The 16,833-nt window shown below is 52.5% G+C and overlaps 1 protein-coding gene across 16 annotated transcripts in view; it reads right to left on the bottom strand.

Moving 5' to 3' along the window:
• Positions 1–4,787: 4,787 nt before the first annotated feature.
• Positions 4,788–16,833, bottom strand: part of Pde2a (phosphodiesterase 2A, cGMP-stimulated) — a 91,139-nt gene continuing 79,093 nt past the window's right edge. For 7 of the 16 annotated variants that reach the window (NR_152192.1, NR_152193.1, NR_152194.1 and 4 more), the window contains 24 exons: positions 16,499–16,640; positions 15,955–16,007; positions 15,689–15,763; positions 15,562–15,603; positions 15,015–15,083; positions 14,675–14,805; positions 14,207–14,318; positions 13,754–13,793; positions 13,582–13,645; positions 13,167–13,239; positions 12,869–13,046; positions 12,548–12,660; positions 11,621–11,698; positions 10,399–10,521; positions 9,870–9,940; positions 9,488–9,610; positions 9,088–9,175; positions 8,878–8,925; positions 7,826–7,900; positions 7,583–7,682; positions 7,199–7,311; positions 6,650–6,688; positions 6,397–6,503; positions 4,788–6,161 (listed from right to left, as the gene is read on the bottom strand). Coding sequence is in view for 13 of the 16 variants with exons in the window: in NM_001008548.4 (NP_001008548.1) it covers positions 5,954–6,161; positions 6,397–6,503; positions 6,650–6,688; positions 7,199–7,311; positions 7,583–7,682; positions 7,826–7,900; positions 8,878–8,925; positions 9,088–9,175; positions 9,488–9,610; positions 9,870–9,940; positions 10,399–10,521; positions 11,621–11,698; positions 12,548–12,660; positions 12,869–13,046; positions 13,167–13,239; positions 13,582–13,645; positions 13,754–13,793; positions 14,207–14,318; positions 14,675–14,805; positions 15,015–15,083; positions 15,562–15,603; positions 15,689–15,763; positions 15,955–16,007; positions 16,499–16,640 (2,265 nt within the window). In the remaining 3 variants the exon portion in view is untranslated. Of the gene's footprint in view, positions 6,162–6,396; positions 6,504–6,649; positions 6,689–7,198; positions 7,312–7,582; positions 7,683–7,825; positions 7,901–8,877; positions 8,926–9,087; positions 9,176–9,487; positions 9,611–9,869; positions 9,941–10,398; positions 10,522–11,620; positions 11,699–12,547; positions 12,661–12,868; positions 13,047–13,166; positions 13,240–13,581; positions 13,646–13,753; positions 13,794–14,206; positions 14,331–14,674; positions 14,806–15,014; positions 15,084–15,561; positions 15,604–15,688; positions 15,764–15,954; positions 16,008–16,498; positions 16,641–16,833 lie in introns of all 16 variants that reach the window. The other 9 variants (XM_006507525.4, XM_006507524.3, XM_006507526.3 and 6 more) reach the window with 3 other exon arrangements.

Raw genomic sequence — 16,833 nt, 5'->3', positions numbered from 1 at the left:
TTTAGGAGGCTATTTACCAGAGCATGGATGACCTACCAATGACTACAGCAATAGAGAAAGTGACATCCCTTCCCCTGGCAACATAAATTGCCAAGAGCTCCTCAGGGAAAGGTGAAGCCCTCAGAGGAGGTTTTCAGAGGATACTATGAGTTATAATTTCATCCCTTTAATACATATTTATATATTTGAATCATATATTCGGTGAGTTATATATTCTTCTAGAAATGTATTCACTCTGTCTAGGTTTTGTTTTAAACCACAATCAAGTACCTTTATTCCAGAAGTAAAAGGATAGTTCTACACATGCAAGTCTGAGTCCTTACCTGTTGCCTTCATAAAGCCAGTGTCAGATGGACCAAAGAACTTAACTGGAACATGGAGCTTTGTGGCAGCACATGCCTTTAGTCCCAGAACTCAGGAGGAAGAGGCAGGCAGATCTCTAGGAGTTTAAGACCATTGGTCTACATAGTGAGTTCAAGGCTAGCCGTGGCTATATAGTGCAAGCCTGCCCCCCCCCAAAGAAAGAACAAAATATAAATAAATAAATAAAAATAAATAAATAAAGCACTAACTACTTAGAAGGAAAAGAGTTCATGATATTGGCATAAGTGCAGACTTCATGAATAATATTTTGTTCCACCAGGAAATAAGGCCAACAATAAACAAATGTACCTGTGAAATCAGGAGTAGAGCAAAAGAAAGTTCTGTCTCATCCAGGTTCTAAAGTTATGGCTATTTGTTACCATCTGTTATTATGATTTTTTTATCCTTTTGCATCTGTAACTATTTTCTGTGTTTCCACCCCTCCCCTATACTTAGTATATTCTCATCTTTCTTTCTTCTAAGATTTAATTATTTCTATTTTATATGTATGGGTGTTTTGCCTGCATGTATGTCTATGGACCACATGCTTACAGTACCCACAGAAGCCAGGAGGGGGCACTATGCCGCCCCCCACCCCCGGAACTGGAGTTGTGGGTGGCTGAGATACTGGGAACCAAATGTCGGTCCTGTGCAGGAGCAACTACTGGCCTTCCCCATGGAGCCATCTCCAGCCCCCTCCTTCTTGAGTGTTTTTACGAAATATCAGTCTTACTAATTTTTTCTAAGGACCAAGCTGATGGCTTTGCCAGTCTTCGCTGTCACTGACGTCTCTGCCCCGTGTTTCCTTGTCTCCTTTAGTCTCAGCCTTTGGAGTCGAATGCTTAGCTCGCTTATTTCACTCATCTTTAAAAATTAGTTCTCTTTTCTAATAAATGACCTTAAAGATGTAAATTTCACTAAGTACTGCTTCGGCCATATTGTGATGTGGTAAAGGGTTTTCACCATCTAATTCTAACAACCTTACAATAAAAATAAGGAATACTTTTTCTTAACTGACAAGAGACTTAATAACATGGCATTTAGCTCCCAAACCTACAGAAATGTAGTATTTCATTTTGATTATCATACCTATTAACATTTCATTTATTATTTTGTGATCAGCAAACACTGTGGCCTATGAATCCTCTTTGGTGCCGTGCGGCTAGCTAGTCTCTCCATCTGTGCGCGCAGGAAGCTGGCGCGTACCGCAAACTGTGCAGGATGCGCGCAGCCGTGCTTTGGCTCCGCCATTTTGCATTCCAACCAGCGTTGGACGGTGTTGAGAATTCTGACAACCTGATTCAGTCTTGCTTCTGGACATTTTCTTGATTTTCTCTGTATTAGTGATCAGAAAATCCTCAACTGATGTATCTGGTTGTTCAGTTTTTCTCTTCATGTTCGCTGGTGGATACACTCGGATCCCATTAATCTTAGGTCTTCGTTTCCCTTGGGTCTTTTTTTTTAAAAGTATATTCACATCCAGTCTTTTTAACTCATATTTTTTAGACAAGCTCTTGTATGTCATCCAAACTGGCCCGGAACTTGTTTTGTATCTTGGGTTTGCCTTGAACTCACAGTCCTTCCTGCCTTGGCCTCTGGAATCCCAGGCATGAGCCCCAAAGCCCAGTTCCACCACCAGCTTTCTACATTCCCTCTCCCCTCATCTGAAATGCTTGTCATCCGGATGCAGGGACTTCCAACTTCTACAGCTCCTATCGTCCCTGCCACACTGGCTCCTGGTCCCTCCCCCACACGCTGCCTTTGATAGGAGCTGGCCTAGCTGATGGCAAACTTCACCATTCTCGCCACCACAGCCTTCTCACCGATAGCTTTCCCTAATCCAAACGTTTTCTTTTTTCATGCCTGACATTTCTACTTGGCTCATTTATAATGATTTCTTGCTCTAACTTCATGTTGCTATTATCTTCCCTTATCTCCTTAAGTAAATTTAAAGCATTTATTTTAGAGCAGGGCCCATCTGTTCCAGCCAGTCTGCCTCTCATTTCTCTGTGTTGTCTGGTTTTCCATCTTTCTTTGAACCGGTGTACTCTTTTGACCCATGAGCAGGTGTTTGCCTTGGGGGCACCCATTGAGGAGAAGAACCCTGGGGGTAAGCTGTATTCTGTGTGTGTTGGGGGGGGGTCTTGATTTTAAGGCGGGGGTGGGGGGTAGAGCTGAGCTCTAAGCTCCCCCACAACCACGGTTAGTATGCTGTGGATTTCCAGACTGGAGCTCTCTGGGCAGCACCATGAGGAGGCCTCTCCCAGGATGTATGCACAGCTGGCAGGGCAGGCAGTAATGGTGGCGGTGGCCAGGAGCATGCATGTGAGTGCTCTCCTCCATCCTTGCTTCTCCCTTTGTTCTCTCCTCACACCCGGTGCATCCTGGATACTGTCCTTGGCTCCTACAGTCCCACACTTCTCACACGTTTCTGTAGTTTCTCCCTAGATGACTTAGCGATTGAGAAGGGCAGCCATGTTGTCAGGAGCCACCATTACATTGGTTGTCACACCTGACCCACCAGTCTCCAAACATGATGGTGCCCTCTGCTTCCCACAGGGACTCACTCTCACTCACCCTGATGTTTCCCTTCAGAGCACCCTAGCTGTGCCGTGTGCACTGAGATTACACTCACACGTGGCTCCCCTTGTGAAGTGGCACAGTCTCCTTTCCAGTTCCTTCCCATTCCAGCAAGGGGCCTCCTTTCTAATTCTGGAGAGAACTGACACCTGGGAGAAATCCCGATGCCTGTCCTGCCCTGAGAGAAGGGAAAGCCCTGGGGGGCTGTGAGGACTACAAGGCCAGGTGCCTCTGTAGTGACAGCTCTTGGTGCTTCAGGAGAGGACCTTCCAATGTGAATTTGGCAAAAATATCCCTCCCAGCTCCCCATACCCAAGCTACCTTCCCATCTTCCTGACCCTGCCAGAGCCTGGGCTCCGGAGCAATGGCAGCCAGGATCTCCCTGGGGAATCCAGTTCCTCTCAATGCTTGTCTCCTTGGATCTGGCACCACCTCTACACCTATCTCCTTGCCACCACCAGAAGGTTGCAACATGGCTGTAAACCAGCCTCTTTGTGCCCCCTCTCACCCTATTACCTTCACTCCATTTGACTGCCATGGACCACCCTTGGGTCACCCAACCAGGACGCCACACTCATCACAACCCCCTTTTAAAAAGGCTGAGCCCCTCTAAAAGTGGCTTTTATTACCAGATGTCATTGTTGCCTCAGAGACTCACTGCCGAATCAGCTCACTCACTCCCAGGATGCGTGTGCACACAGTCCTCTTATCCCAGCTCCTTCTCTGGGGCCCAACCCCTTGCTTGTCACCCTTAAGCATCCACAACAGAACTGCTCCACCTGCAGATGGAGCTTCTGTCCTCCGGGACAGCCTTCTCTATTCTATAGAAGGAGAGGCCTTGGAGAGGAGCCAGACATGCTGGGCTGGCTCACAGCCTAGCCCTGGCAAAGCACTTTCCAAACCTTGGACCAATCGGCTACATAATGGGCCAGTGGCGTCTATGCCACGGAATCTTGTGATGTTTGGATAAAATGCCATTTGGAACGGTTAGGTCTGGAAGACAGGACAGTTACAAGAGGCCGATGGGGCTGGCTTTGTGTTGCATGACCTTATGAGAGATGCCTGCAGGCTCCTTGCAGAGAGAGCCTTTCCCCCACAGAGCCTGGACCTGGTCATCATCCCTGACATCCTCAGGCTATCCTGATCACCCTGACAGTCATGCCAGAGCTCCTTCCCCCACACTAGGGGTAGGGTAGGAATGAGCAAACATTCATGGGATACAGGGACCCCAGCTCCCCAGTGTGTTTTCCAGACCTCTGTGCAACCACAGGGCACTATTGTGCAAGCCAGCATCTCTCAGGTCCACTCTTCATCCAGCAAGGCCCACAGACACAAACCGTCATCAAATCTAGCATGGAGATTCACACACATGGGGACCCCTTCCACACACTCGGGAGCAACAAGGATGTGGGATTGATGGTTACCCAGACAACCCCACAGCTAAAGAGGCTCTGAAGTCAAAGTGCTGGCCATCTGGGTATCATGACTGCGGCAGATTAGCATGCAGAGGTATAGAAGGAGCCACAGGTCACCTCCCCCAAGTGGCTTCCCTGGTTGCTTCTGACTCTCAGGTCTTTCTCTCAAGTCCACAGTCTGTCAACTGATGTTTTCTCACTGTTCCATACCTGAACCTCCTGTGTGCCGACAATCCGTAGCCCCCATATATGGCCCAGGTATGATCTCAACAGGCCTATGACACACCCTGCCCCCCAGAACAGGGGTGTCGCAGAAGAGGGAGTAAGGACTAGGGGAAAAGGATTTGTTAGTCAGAGAGATTCTAGGGACACTCTCCTGTGCAAACTGTTTCCCATCTACCTAATGTACAGAGTCCACAGACAACCTCCTGTGGGAGGGTTGGTAGAAAGAAATAGATTTATTCTCATGTACAAAGCACTCAGCCCACGGGACCACACACAACAGGTGCACAGAGTCCTAGAAAAAATGCATCTCTCTAAAGGCAACTCAGAGTAGGTAAGGCAGGTGGCCCCCTCCCCCACCCACGACACATAGGGAACAAAACAGAAGAGAAGCTAGTGGCCACTCACCCAAGAGGCCCAGCCCTGGGAGAGTCTCCTGAGGCCCCGGGGGGCACATATGGATATGGCCTTGAAGAGGAGAGAAGCCCTGTGGGGAGAGGCCAGGCCCCTCTCTGGTGGCAGGAATGGGAGAGGGGCTCAGACCAAGGGGATACACTCAGAGGAAAGAAAAGTTAGGCTCTCTGTGCCTTAGGGCAGCAGAGCATGCCCGGCCACTCACGGACTCCACACAACTATGGAGACTTTGATCTGAAGAGAGACTAGGCTGTCTAATGATTCTGTCTTGCCTAGCTAGAGAAAGGGACTTGCTTCAGGTCACACTGCCTGAAGGGTGTGGGTGTGTACAGGACTGTCTCCTGGCTTGACAATTCTTCCTGCCCATTATTCCCAGCCTCTCTGCTGGAGCACTTCCTCCTGCAGAGCACTGAGCAACCTGGCAGTTAGCTTCCTCCAAGGGTCCCAATCCTACCAAAAGCACAGAGGCACCCTCAGGGTACTTCCAGCTGGTGACTTGTTTTATATCCTCTGCTCGATCAGCAGTCTCTCCTCCTTCCATGAGGTGAGGATCGTGGAGTCTCCAGAGACCTGGGATTCCTCCAGGAAAACAAGGGTACTGACCTAGTAGGGCTCTAACGGGGTCACAGGACGTTCTGTGACGCTGCTTAAGAGATGGAGCGGCTTGGGCAGGACTGGGCATGGATAGTCAGAGGTGCAGAAGAGACCCATACCACTGCCCCTGGTCACTACTGTGCTCTTGTGTACAAATGGCAAAGTCTGTGTGGGACTGGTAATCTTGCTTGCCTTCTGCAGATGAGAAAGATGAAGAAGCCCAGGAAGGGTGGCATGTGCCGGGTCACAGGGGACATCCTGGCCTAGAACCCAGGACCCATGGCTCTGGTTCCCAATGCATCAAACAGACTGGTAGAGAGTTGTGAAAGGAGGGCCAGGCAGGGAGGGTCCCTAGAGGGGATCCCTCAGCCCTCGAGGCTGCAGCAGCCATTGACAGGAGCTCTGGTGCCGTCCAAATCGGGGACCTCGTATTCCTCGTCCAGGAAATCCAGCGAGTTGTTACTGGGGAGGCCTCGGATGGTGAACTTGTGGGACACCTTGGTCCAGTGCTCACGGTTGGAGGCCACACGTTCATACAGCTCTGCCGCCTTGGGGAACAGGTCTTGTAAAAGCCTGGGGGTAGGAGGGATGGGGTCACAGGCCAGGAAACAGCACAGGCAGCAAAAAAGATGATGCCCACTCCCAAAGAGCACTTCTGTAAGGATATGAAGCCTGGGGTTGGCACAGAGTAAAGACCCCTTCCCACCAGGGTCTGAGGATACAGAGACAGCCCTCTTTCTAACGCTGAGGCAGATACAGGCTGCCCCGCCCTCTCTATACTCGGTCCAGCGGTGCCCCGCAAGCTCACTTGTAGATAGGCATGGCAATGTGCTCCATAAAGCTGATCTGAAGCTCAGGGATGTAGGCCTTCTCACGGTCCATCATCTCCATCGGTCGGTTGCCCATGGCCTTCTCCTATAGACACCAGATCATCAGGCCTGCCCCTCCTGCTCCTCCATCAGGTACCAGGTAGAGCCAGCTAACCCAAACCTTCCCAGCCTCATGTCAGGAACACCCCTCCCTCTGCACACACCATTACCCTGAGGCCACGGGACACATACCAAGTCTCCCTGGGAGAAGAACTCTTTGTAGATCAGCTCCTAGAAGGCAACAGTGACGTCACCTCCTGTGAGTGGCATCTGTCCACCAGAATCCATTCCCACGGTGGCAAACTGAGGCCCGATGTCTCAGTCCCACCCAGGGCCTACCCTCGCTAGCTTAACAGGAGATGGTACAGTACAGAGTCTGCATTCTGCCCACTTCCCAGAAGCCTCTAATTTGTTACGTGACCCTGGGTGAGTTCAGTGCACATCTGGGCCATTTCATCTGTTGCTCTGAGGCACTCTGGGTTTCTGACTCCCCAAAATACAACCAGGCTAAATCCAGCACAGAGAGCTGTTCAGGCTACTGTGGGGGTGCACAGAGCTGGTGGTGGCACACAGAGCTGGTGGGGGCACACAGAGCTGGTGATGGCACACAGAGCTGGTGGGGGCACACAGAGCTGGTGGGGGCACACAGAGCTGGTGGGGGCACACAGAGCTGGTGGGGGCACACAGAGCTGGGTTGAGAGCATAGCTTGTGCTTTCTCAGGTTGGAGGGCTGGTTCTTACTGCAATCTTTCTGGTGGTCTTCCAGCCCTTTGTCTGGTCAGAGAGGTCACAGGAGGTCATGAGGAGGCACAGAAGAAGCCTGTGGTGTTGCCTGTTGTTTCGGTCATAACCCACTGTTGGGGGACAATGGAGTCAAGCAGGAGGGCCCAGGTCCCTTGTCCCTTCTGAGAACGAGGACCCCACAGCCTGTCCCAAAGTGGGTCTACAGCATCCCATGGGAACAAAGCACACCCAATGGAAGGTGACCAGTAGTAGGTCTGCCTGCAGGGACACCATAGCCAGGAATGGGCCAAGGACAGGACAAAGCCACTTCAGATGTTCAGGTGGGCAGATCTCCATGTTAAACCAAAACCACCCATCTCTCCCCAGCAATGTGTGCGGCACCTTCAGCCATCTTCTGCAGGTCCTTGAAGATGCGGAGGTGGTGTGCCAGGTCTGTAGCCAAGATGATGTCCCTCATCAGGTCCAGCATGCGCTGATAGTCCTGGAGAGTGTCAGGGGAGGGCTGTCATGGTCCCTGTTGCACACATCCAATCCACTCCGAGGGAGTTCTCACCCCCCTCTGTTTAGCCTGTTCATGGTTCCCACCAAGCACCCCCCCCCCCCCCCGGCGCACGGCTCCATCACCTTCCGAGAGAAGTGGTCAAAGATATTGCAGCCGTGGGTGTTGAGGATAGCAATGGCTTGAGCAAAGTGGTGCCTCTGTAGGGAGATGAGAGACGGGTTCCACTGGGTCAAAGTGCGCCCCTCACCAGAGGCATCAGAGAGGCAGGAAAGACAGGCAGGGACTGGCCCCCAAGCTCAGTCGAGCAGACAGAAAGGAGAGTTAGGAGCCCTATTCCCTTTGAGAGTGCTCTATTTGAGCCCTCTATGGCCCTGGGCAAGTCCCCAGCCAGCTGCATGACTCAGATCCCTTAGCTGTCACAGGAAGGGACCCAATAAGGTATGCTCAGAGGGCTGGCTTCACAGGCTGGAAGAATTCTGAAACCATCCCCTGATGTCCTGGACACTAATTCATGCAGAAAATATTTGTTTGCTGACAAGGGGAGGCAGTGAGGAGGCAAGGGCAAGGCCCTGTCTCCCAACAGTGAAGGGCTGTCACTCGGGGGAGGAGCAAGCTCATCCCAAGGGACAAAGGGCAGGACTATGGCTGCCACCAGGCCTCCTGGGAGACAGCGAGCAGAAGCATATCTCTATGGGTTGGGTATGCTATTAGGGGCAACCTCAGGAGGGGGAGCTATGGGAGACAGCCTGGGGCAAGGTGACCTTGAAGATGTGGCTCCCACCCTGAACCAAGACCTGCACAAGGCACAGGAAATTCAGATGTCTCCGATCTCATCCCTGACCCAAGAGGCTGACGGAGAGCAGACCAGCGACCCTCAACCCCAAGCCCCATCCCACAATCTAAGGCTAAACTAAGGGGATTAGAATTGGCTTGGCCTAAAGGGGCAGGTTTGAGGGGGCGGGCGGGCCTGCTCTGTCCCCACCGGCTTTGCAAACGTGGTTCAGGCTGACCCAGCAGATGTAGTCTCACCCCAAATCTATGCCTGTTTCAGGAAACTGAAGCCCACGAGGCACAACTCCCGCAGCCTGGCTAGAGAGCATGGTTTGAGAACAGTCTAGCTTGCAAGACTAGCTTTGGGGATTCAGAACAGAGGCTGGGCAGGATGGCAATTTACCTCCATGACAGAGCCCTCTGAGCTGTAGAGTGCGGCCAGCACAGATTTCTGGAAAAGTCCATAAAAGCTCTAGTTACCCCTCCTATGGGGATCAGAGGGAGCCCCTCCCACTGAGGGTACTGCTCTCTTCTCTTGCCCCAGCTGCCATCTCTTCTCAGGCTGAGAAGGGCAAGGCCAAGGGCCCCCACTGTGAGGAGGGCAGGCTCTCACCGAGGCCACCTGGAAGGAGTTGTTTGTGCCTCTGTGGTCCAGGTCATGACACATGCAGGAAATAAACAATGCAAAGATCTCGATGTCCCTAGGTAGGGAGCAGAAAAGAGAAATGTCACCAAGGCTTCCTCCCTGGGTGCATCAGAGGACAGACAGCTGGGTGAGATGCCCAGGAGCCACCCGGTCAAAAGGTTCCGGTAAGCCGCTCTCCTTTGGAGTGTGGCAGCCCTCGGGGAAGCAGGTCTGTCATTCTCTATGGCTGAGCAGACCCCTTATGGAAGGTGGGGGCTGTACAGCACACCCCCCCCCAGTGAAAAGGACAGGATGAGTGGCCAGGTAGAGGACCTGCCGCATGAGTGGGACCTCATCATTGGAAGATGTGGGAGGGGCGGCCACTTACTCGAGGTAGTTGGAGAGCTCCAGATTCTTGTAGAGCAGGTAGCAAAAATGAGAGACAGAGAAGGCGTGCATCCAGTTGTGGTAGGGTGGATCCCGGTAGCCTTTCTTCACCATCAGGCAGAATCTGGTGGAGGAGCCAAAACAGGGGAGGGGCCTCAGCCTCTCCTCCTTCAGGAAGCCCTCTAGATTGCCCGTCACATTTTCTTGCCTTTCTTTATCCACGATCCAGTGTCTGAGAATGGATCCTGATTCACAGAGCCCTCCCCATCACTGTAAATCCAGTCTCCCCCCCTCAAGAATGCTTGGGGGAATGGACTTGAGGTTTAAGGACAACAGGAAGGGGAAACTGGGGCTCTGCTCCAAGGGCAGTGCGGGGCACATACCGGGCCAGAGTTGGGCAGTCAATTTTGTAGTTATTGATGAAGTTCATGTCTTGCAGCATGCTCAGGATGGCCTGAAAAGCAGAGAGAGAGAAAGTCAGAGAGACTGTCACTATCAAGATGTGGGACCTATCTATCTCCACCTCTCTTGATGCCTCATACCCCAAAATTTAGAGTCTTAGAATTCTAAACCTAAACTAAAGGACAATTAAATAGGTGAACGGGCATGCGGCAAACTGTGAACTACCCAAAGTTTAAGGGGCCCAAAAGCTAAGACTTCTTGGAAGCAAGCCCACATATGATCTTAGAGGAACGGGCAGCTTTGGGGCACCATCCAGCCCACTGCTGTCCCCTAGGCTACCCTGTGACCCCATAATGGTGAAAGGCATACCTGGCCTAACTCTGAAGGAGACTCCATAACCATCCTTGGAGTTCCTGCCTCACCCGAGAGTTCTTATGCACATCTAACTGATATCTATACTTCCCACCCTCCACCCCCATGACCCAGCTAGACTGGGAAGGGCCAGCTTACCATAGAAGTGTCGTCCTCAGGCAGAGACCGAGGCGTGTAGGTAAAGTTGGCAAAGTTGGAGTCAATGGCGGCCACAGGTTGGATGCCATCGTGGAGAAGCTTGGTGTATTCATCATCAGAGACCTAGAGCAGGCAAGCCAGGCATGAGAAGATGGCCTCCTCCCTCTCTGGTGCTCTCCCATCAAATTTCCATGCAGATGCGGTATCCCTTGTCCAGCATACACCAAGCTGGATACTAACTCTCTATATATGCCACTGGAAAGATCACCACAGCACTGCAGCCCACATGCCTGTGCCCCCTGCCTATGCCCGGATGACCACATCCATGTCTGACAATTCTAGGCAAAGATAAAGAATGCTGGTGTGTGGGCTGGAGAGATGGCTCAGAGGTTAAGAGCATTGACTGCTCTTCCAGTGGTCCTGAGTTCAAATCCCAGCAACCACATGGTGGCTCACAATCATCTTTAATGAGATTTGATGCTCTCTTCTGGAGTGTCTGAAGATAGCTACAGTGCAGTTACATATGATAAATAAATAAAATCTTTCTTTTTTAAAAAAAAAAAGAATGCCTGTTTGTGATACTCCAATGCCTGGTAGCTAGCCTTTCACAGACACCAAGTCTATCAGTTTGTCTCTCGGGGAGAGCCTTCTAGTATCTAATCGCAATCCCACATACCACTGCTTTGTGCCTGTTCCCAAAGTTTGGGACACAGATGAGAGGAGATGACCCAGTAAACAGTGATTGTCATATGCTCTAAGCTAAGACTTGAGGTAGCTCTTCTGATCCAGGCCTGGTAATGGGACTGGGGTACCAGTAATTAAGATCATGCAGGGGTGCACGGCCACTGCATCCAGACAGTGGCAGGGGAAAGCCCTGAGCAAGGTTTTCAGCTTTCAGGGATTACCCAAGTCGGGCATACTCTCTGGATGTGGGGTGGGGGTAGCTGTCCGAACCAAATTTTCTCCTGAGTGAAAGCCTGTTGGCTGCCTTCACATCAGGCTAAGAAAAAAGCTTGAGAGAGGATTATGGGTAAGTTGGGGAAGCCCTCTAGGTAGAGCAGAGGCCAGGTATTGGTGTGGGTCTGTTTTCCCAGTCTCAAGAGCCAGCAATAGCCAAGCTTAGCCTGGACCTGGGTTGCAGAGGATTCTGGGAGTCAGAGAAGACATGTGGAGCAGGTGCTCCCAGACCCTAAGATGTACAGAAGCTCCAAGCAAGCCTCACCTTCATATGATACATCATCATCTCATTGGCCAGGTGGCTGCGGTATTGGGCTTCATTCACCTTTTTGTATAGGAGAGACTGAGGAGAGAAAATGGAAAAGATGGGGCTGGAGCTGAAGGCTGTGACATCCTCAGAATGCCTGGAACTGGTACAAACGGGTCAGGCTGCAGAAGTTCTCCTTCCTCTCCCGTTGGGGGCCCAGTATAAGCCATTAGCAATAGCCCAGTGTTCAGGCCCCACCCCGATGCTAATCCCAGCTCTCTTACTGGCCTTCCCCAGTTTCTTAACACCTGAGGCACTTTGTCCCCTGAACTTGGTAGCCCTTGGAGGAGAAGATCAGAAAGCAGGGATTAACTCGGGTACTTAGGTTGGATTTTCAGGCTAGAGATGCCAAAAGTATGGAGAGAAAGATCCAACGTTTGCTACAAAGATACGGACTAGTAGATTGGAGTTGCTGGGGTGGGTAGGGAATCTTACCAAGAGGGTTTTCTATGTGTGTGTTAGGGTTTTTGTTTGTTTAGACAGTGTCTCTCATGTAGCTCAGGCTGGCCTCCAACTTGCTAGGTAGCCAAGGTTTTGAACTCCACCCTCCTGCTACTCCCTCTCAAATCCTAAGGTTATAGGCCCATACTATCACGTACTACCATATATATACCCATCTAGCCCAGCAGAACTAGGTGGGGTTTTGATTTGTTTTGTTTCTTTTCCTTTCTCTTTCATGATCCTCAGAAGCTGGTTGGACAGGACCAGAAATAGTATCCCCAGCTTTGCATGCTGAACGACTAGAGGCAGCCAGCATGTATGGCGGGCTGCATAGCATCCCGCTCGCTGGGATCGGAGCCCTGAGCATAGACAGGCCAGAGCGAAGAAAGCAGATGTGGGGGATAGAAGAAGGACACCCTCCCCGCCCCAGTAGCGCTCCCTCACGTGGGCGATGCTGATGCCACAGTAGATGGAGAAGGCTGTGGCCAGGTCCTCATCAAACTTGCTGAACCATGGCCCATTGATCTTGTTCACTAGCTCAGCCACACCAATGACCTCTGGGAAGAGAGAGAAAATGGGAATCGCTGGTGAAGGGGTCCAGTGAGACCTGCCTTCTCCTAACTCCTCTGGAAGAAATGGCTCAAGACTAGACAATCCCTGGCTCTTTAGGTTCCGACCCTAGAACCACTTTCCCCTAGTCCCCGCCCCGGCTCCACCCCCGTACAGCCCCTTCAGGCCCCGCCCCTGGCCACCACGAGTCGGCACCCTGGTTCTCGTTCTTGATAGGGAAGCAGAGAATGTTGCGCGTGCGGAAGCCAGTGCTGTCATCTACGCCGCGATAGAAAAGCGGATGGGCATATGCATCTGGGATGTTCAGGATCTGGCCCGTAGTCGCCACGTGGCCCGCGATGCCTTGGTCCGCCGGGATGCGGATCTCATAACTCTGCCCAAACAGGGATGGAATAGAAAGCAAGAAGTTAGCCTGCCGTATAGACACTTTTCAAATGTGGCTTTTCCCCCAGGTCCTCTTGCTTACTCCCGGACACCCTCCATACTCCCTCACCTCATCGTCCACAACGCCACCATCGAACACCTTGGCCACCAGCTCGTTCTGATCCAGCAGGAACACCGAGCAGCTGTGGAGAGAAGAGGTTGGTTCGTGGGGTTCTGACGCCTCTCGAACCACCACATATGGCTAGTGTAGCGATTACTGAGACCCTGGAAAGTGTCCTAAAGTGAGACACTCTCCTCGGAGCTGGACAATTCCAAACATCTCTCCATCTGCCTTTTATTTGTTTTGTATTGTATTGTTTTAAATTCCTACTAGGTTTCATAGAAACCCATGGCAAGCAAAGTTAGCGCTGTCCTGGCTGAAACAAGGGCCCAGGCAGAAGGAAATGTCAGATAAGAAGGTAGGGAGGGGGCAGAGGCGGTGAGGGCTGAGACTTCCCCTCCCGCACCACCCCACTTCTGCTCACATCTCTGCGTTGCTGAGGTTTCTGGCTTCCGTGATGATCTCCTGTAGCAGGACAGAGACATCATCTGGAGGAGGGGGAAGGAGAAGCACGTGAGACCTGAGGAATGCCAGGCAAGCATCTCTTCCACATCTCCTCCTCCCCAAACGCCTTGTGTGGGAGACACATCACTCACCCAGGTGGGTGAAGAGGTTCTTTGCCACTTGGAGAAGAGCCTGGGAAGGAGGAAGTGAAGATCGTAAAGATGGCCCGGGATGTTCTCATCCCTTCCCAAGTGCTCCTAGAGCAGGCTGGCAACTGACGTGCCTAATGAAACCCTTTGGGTACTAAGTGAAGGAGCTGGGGAAGAATAGTGAAGTTCTTGGGTCTCAAACGGCTGCCACCTTTGCCTCTGGCTGCCCAGATGTTGTGGTAGTGCCCGTGTTAGACACTAGAGGGCAATCACAGACAATGCCTAGAGCCCAGGGAAATACTGACCTCTCTCTCTTTAAGGGACTTCCAGGTCACTAGGTTACCCAGCCACAGTGCTGCCACTGGCCTAGATAACCCAGGCAGCATCACCCTCGTGGATAGCCTTCTGGGGCTGGCGCGCGCAGGTTCTTGGGAAAAGCTCAAGGCAGGCACTCACCTGGCACTCACACTTGAGCTTCTGCTCCTTCTGGAAGGCCAAGGTGCTGGTGAGCACCGTGCCTGTGTAGTGGAAGCAGTGTTGGATCACGTGTTCATCCTCATCTGTGAAGCTGGAAGTCGGGCTGGGGGTCAGCAGAGAGGACAGGGAAGATGGCCTTCTCGGCCCCTTTCTCCTTTCCTGCATGCTACCAGGAAGCTCCTATCTGCCAGCTAATGAAACTCTTCACACTGGGACTACACACCATGCCTTCTCCCCCTTCAGGCACAGAGCTCTAGGGAAAGCTCTGACTGCCCTCAGACCAAAATGTGGGTTCCTCCTCAGGCCACTGTTTATTTGAGGCAGGCTTATGTACATGTTGCTCAGGCTGGCCTGGAACTTCTAGGCTCCCGTGATCCTCCCACTTCAGACCCCCTAGAACCTGGGGCTATTGCCATAGTGCCATGACACCCCCACTCTCAAACTCACAAATCTCCTCCAAGCTTGTTGAAGGCGCAAGCCAGGGCCACCACCTGGTCAGTGGCTCGGCTGATGACAGGGACACACAGCATAGCCTGCAGCTCACAACCCAACATGTTTTGCAGCTGTTGCACATCGTCCTGCAGAGATGAAGGAACAGTGAGGAGGGGCAGTGTGCCTCTTCCCTAGCTCTCACCACACTCCGAAGCCCGTTATGGCACGAGGACAGGGTGTCACCAAGTCTGGGTCTTGTCTCCCCATCTCTAGGCTACCCCATTCCAAAGACACTGGGGCTTGAGCAAAGGGTTTCCCCCTCCCTCTCCCTTGGCTCAGCATGGCCATGGCTTACAGAGGTTAGGTCCTTCAACTGGATACACTGCTTGTCTTCCACCACCTGCCCCAGACGTCCCATGGTCAACTGGAAAGTGAAGAGAGACCCCGTTGGCCCAGCTCTCCCTGGGTCAACCCATCCTTGCCTTCCAAGTCTGGAAGTTTCAACAAACCCTTTGAACAGTTCAGGAATGGATGGAGCTGATGCTGAGAAGCAGAGGAGAGAAGTGGGGGGGGGGGGTTGGAGAGGGACGACTTGGTAATCAATAGTGAACTTGAGGGTTTTCCCTAACTAGAGAGTGATAAGCAGACCCCAAAGAGTCTCACTGATCTCAAGAGATTCTAACAGGTTCGTGTCTAGAAACACTCAAGCCTGTCTCATCTAAGGCTTCCTCTACGAGCTTGCTTCTACTAGAGTCTGATCATGAGAGACAGGGCTCCTTCGTAATTCTTCTAAGTAGCTCTCACGACCTGGACTGCTCCCACCAAGACATCTAGGTGGCCCCAGTTGCTAGGCCTTCCTGGTCCCTGCAGGCTCCAATGCTGAGGATGGAGATGGAACTCACTGGAAAGCTGACCTCTTCTCCCAGCACTTTGTCTCCAATGACCTGTGGGACCCAGGAATGGAGACAGGTTTATGGGAGGAAAGGCAGACACGGGTTGCCCCGCCTCACCGTGGACTTGAACCCTCACCTTGCAGGAAAGCTGTAGATTGTCCTCCGACACCAGCAGGAGGCAGCAGTGAGTGGCCTGTGTCTCCTGCTGCAGCTGCAGGGGGACAGACAGAGCCAGGCTGAGGGCGGGGCTGGAACACCCGCTAGCCTCTCTGGGTTTTTCAGGATTGTAGAAGAGAAGAGAGGGTGGGGTGTCCCAATCTGAACAGAGGTGATGGGGTCAAGGGTCTGTTGGTCTTTGGAGAGAGAGAGGGTGGAAGAGGAGATAGATGCTCAGGGACTCACATATTGAAGGACTTTGAGCTGCAGAGAAGTAGCATCCAAGTCAAAGAGTTCCCCTGCAAGAACAAGGCTGAAATCAGAGAGGGCTCTGCCTTGCCTGGGGGCTGCTTCCAGGCTCCACCCCTGCCTCTCCTCAGGCTCCGCCCCTGTCTCTCCTCAGGCTCCACCCCTGTCTCTCCTCAGGCTCCACCCCTGCCTCTCCTCAGGCACCGCCCCTGTCTCTCCTCAGGCTCCGCCCCTGTCTCTCCTCAGGCTCCGCCCCATCTCTCCTCAGGCTCCACCCCTGCCTCTCCTCAGGCTCCACCCCTGCTTCTCCTCAGGCTCCACCCCTGCCTTGCTTAAGGCTCCACCCCTGACTCTCAGGCTCCGCCCCTACCTCGCCTCAGGCTCCACAAGACCACCCAGAACACCCACATGCTTTCCAAGTGTTATCTGGGTTCTGCCTTGTGTTATAACTCACCTCTCAGGTCCCGCCCACTCCAGAGACCTGGCCCTGCCCCTCCAGGATCGACCCTATCCTATAGACCTGCCCGAGTTTGGCCCTCACCACACAGTTGCAGGATCTTTCGGTCATGGTCGGTGTACCCCTTCTCATCCTTTTGATCTTCAGAGGCATCCACTGACGTGTTCTGAACAGCTTCAGGCCTGCGCTGCTGCAGGGCCTGCACCCTCCGCAGGGCTACCAGAGCCTAGGGGACGGCCGAGTGGTCAGCATGACCTTGCCGTTCAGTGTCACTACCTGACTCCCCTCCTTAGCTCAAACAAATCCCTCTTGGGTCCCCCATAATGTTCATTGCCTATCCCTGTTCTGGTTCCAAACAATTCAACCCGCTGGTCCCTCCACTTCCTAGGAGCTCCCACTGTCCTTAGAGCCTCGCTTCT

Source organism: Mus musculus, chromosome 7 (genome assembly GCF_000001635.26).
Source record: "Mus musculus strain C57BL/6J chromosome 7, GRCm38.p6 C57BL/6J".
Taxonomy (NCBI): Eukaryota; Metazoa; Chordata; class Mammalia; order Rodentia; family Muridae; genus Mus; species Mus musculus.
The sequence above is the reverse complement of the archived record's forward strand: the minus strand, read 5'-3'. Positions and strand labels throughout refer to the sequence as shown.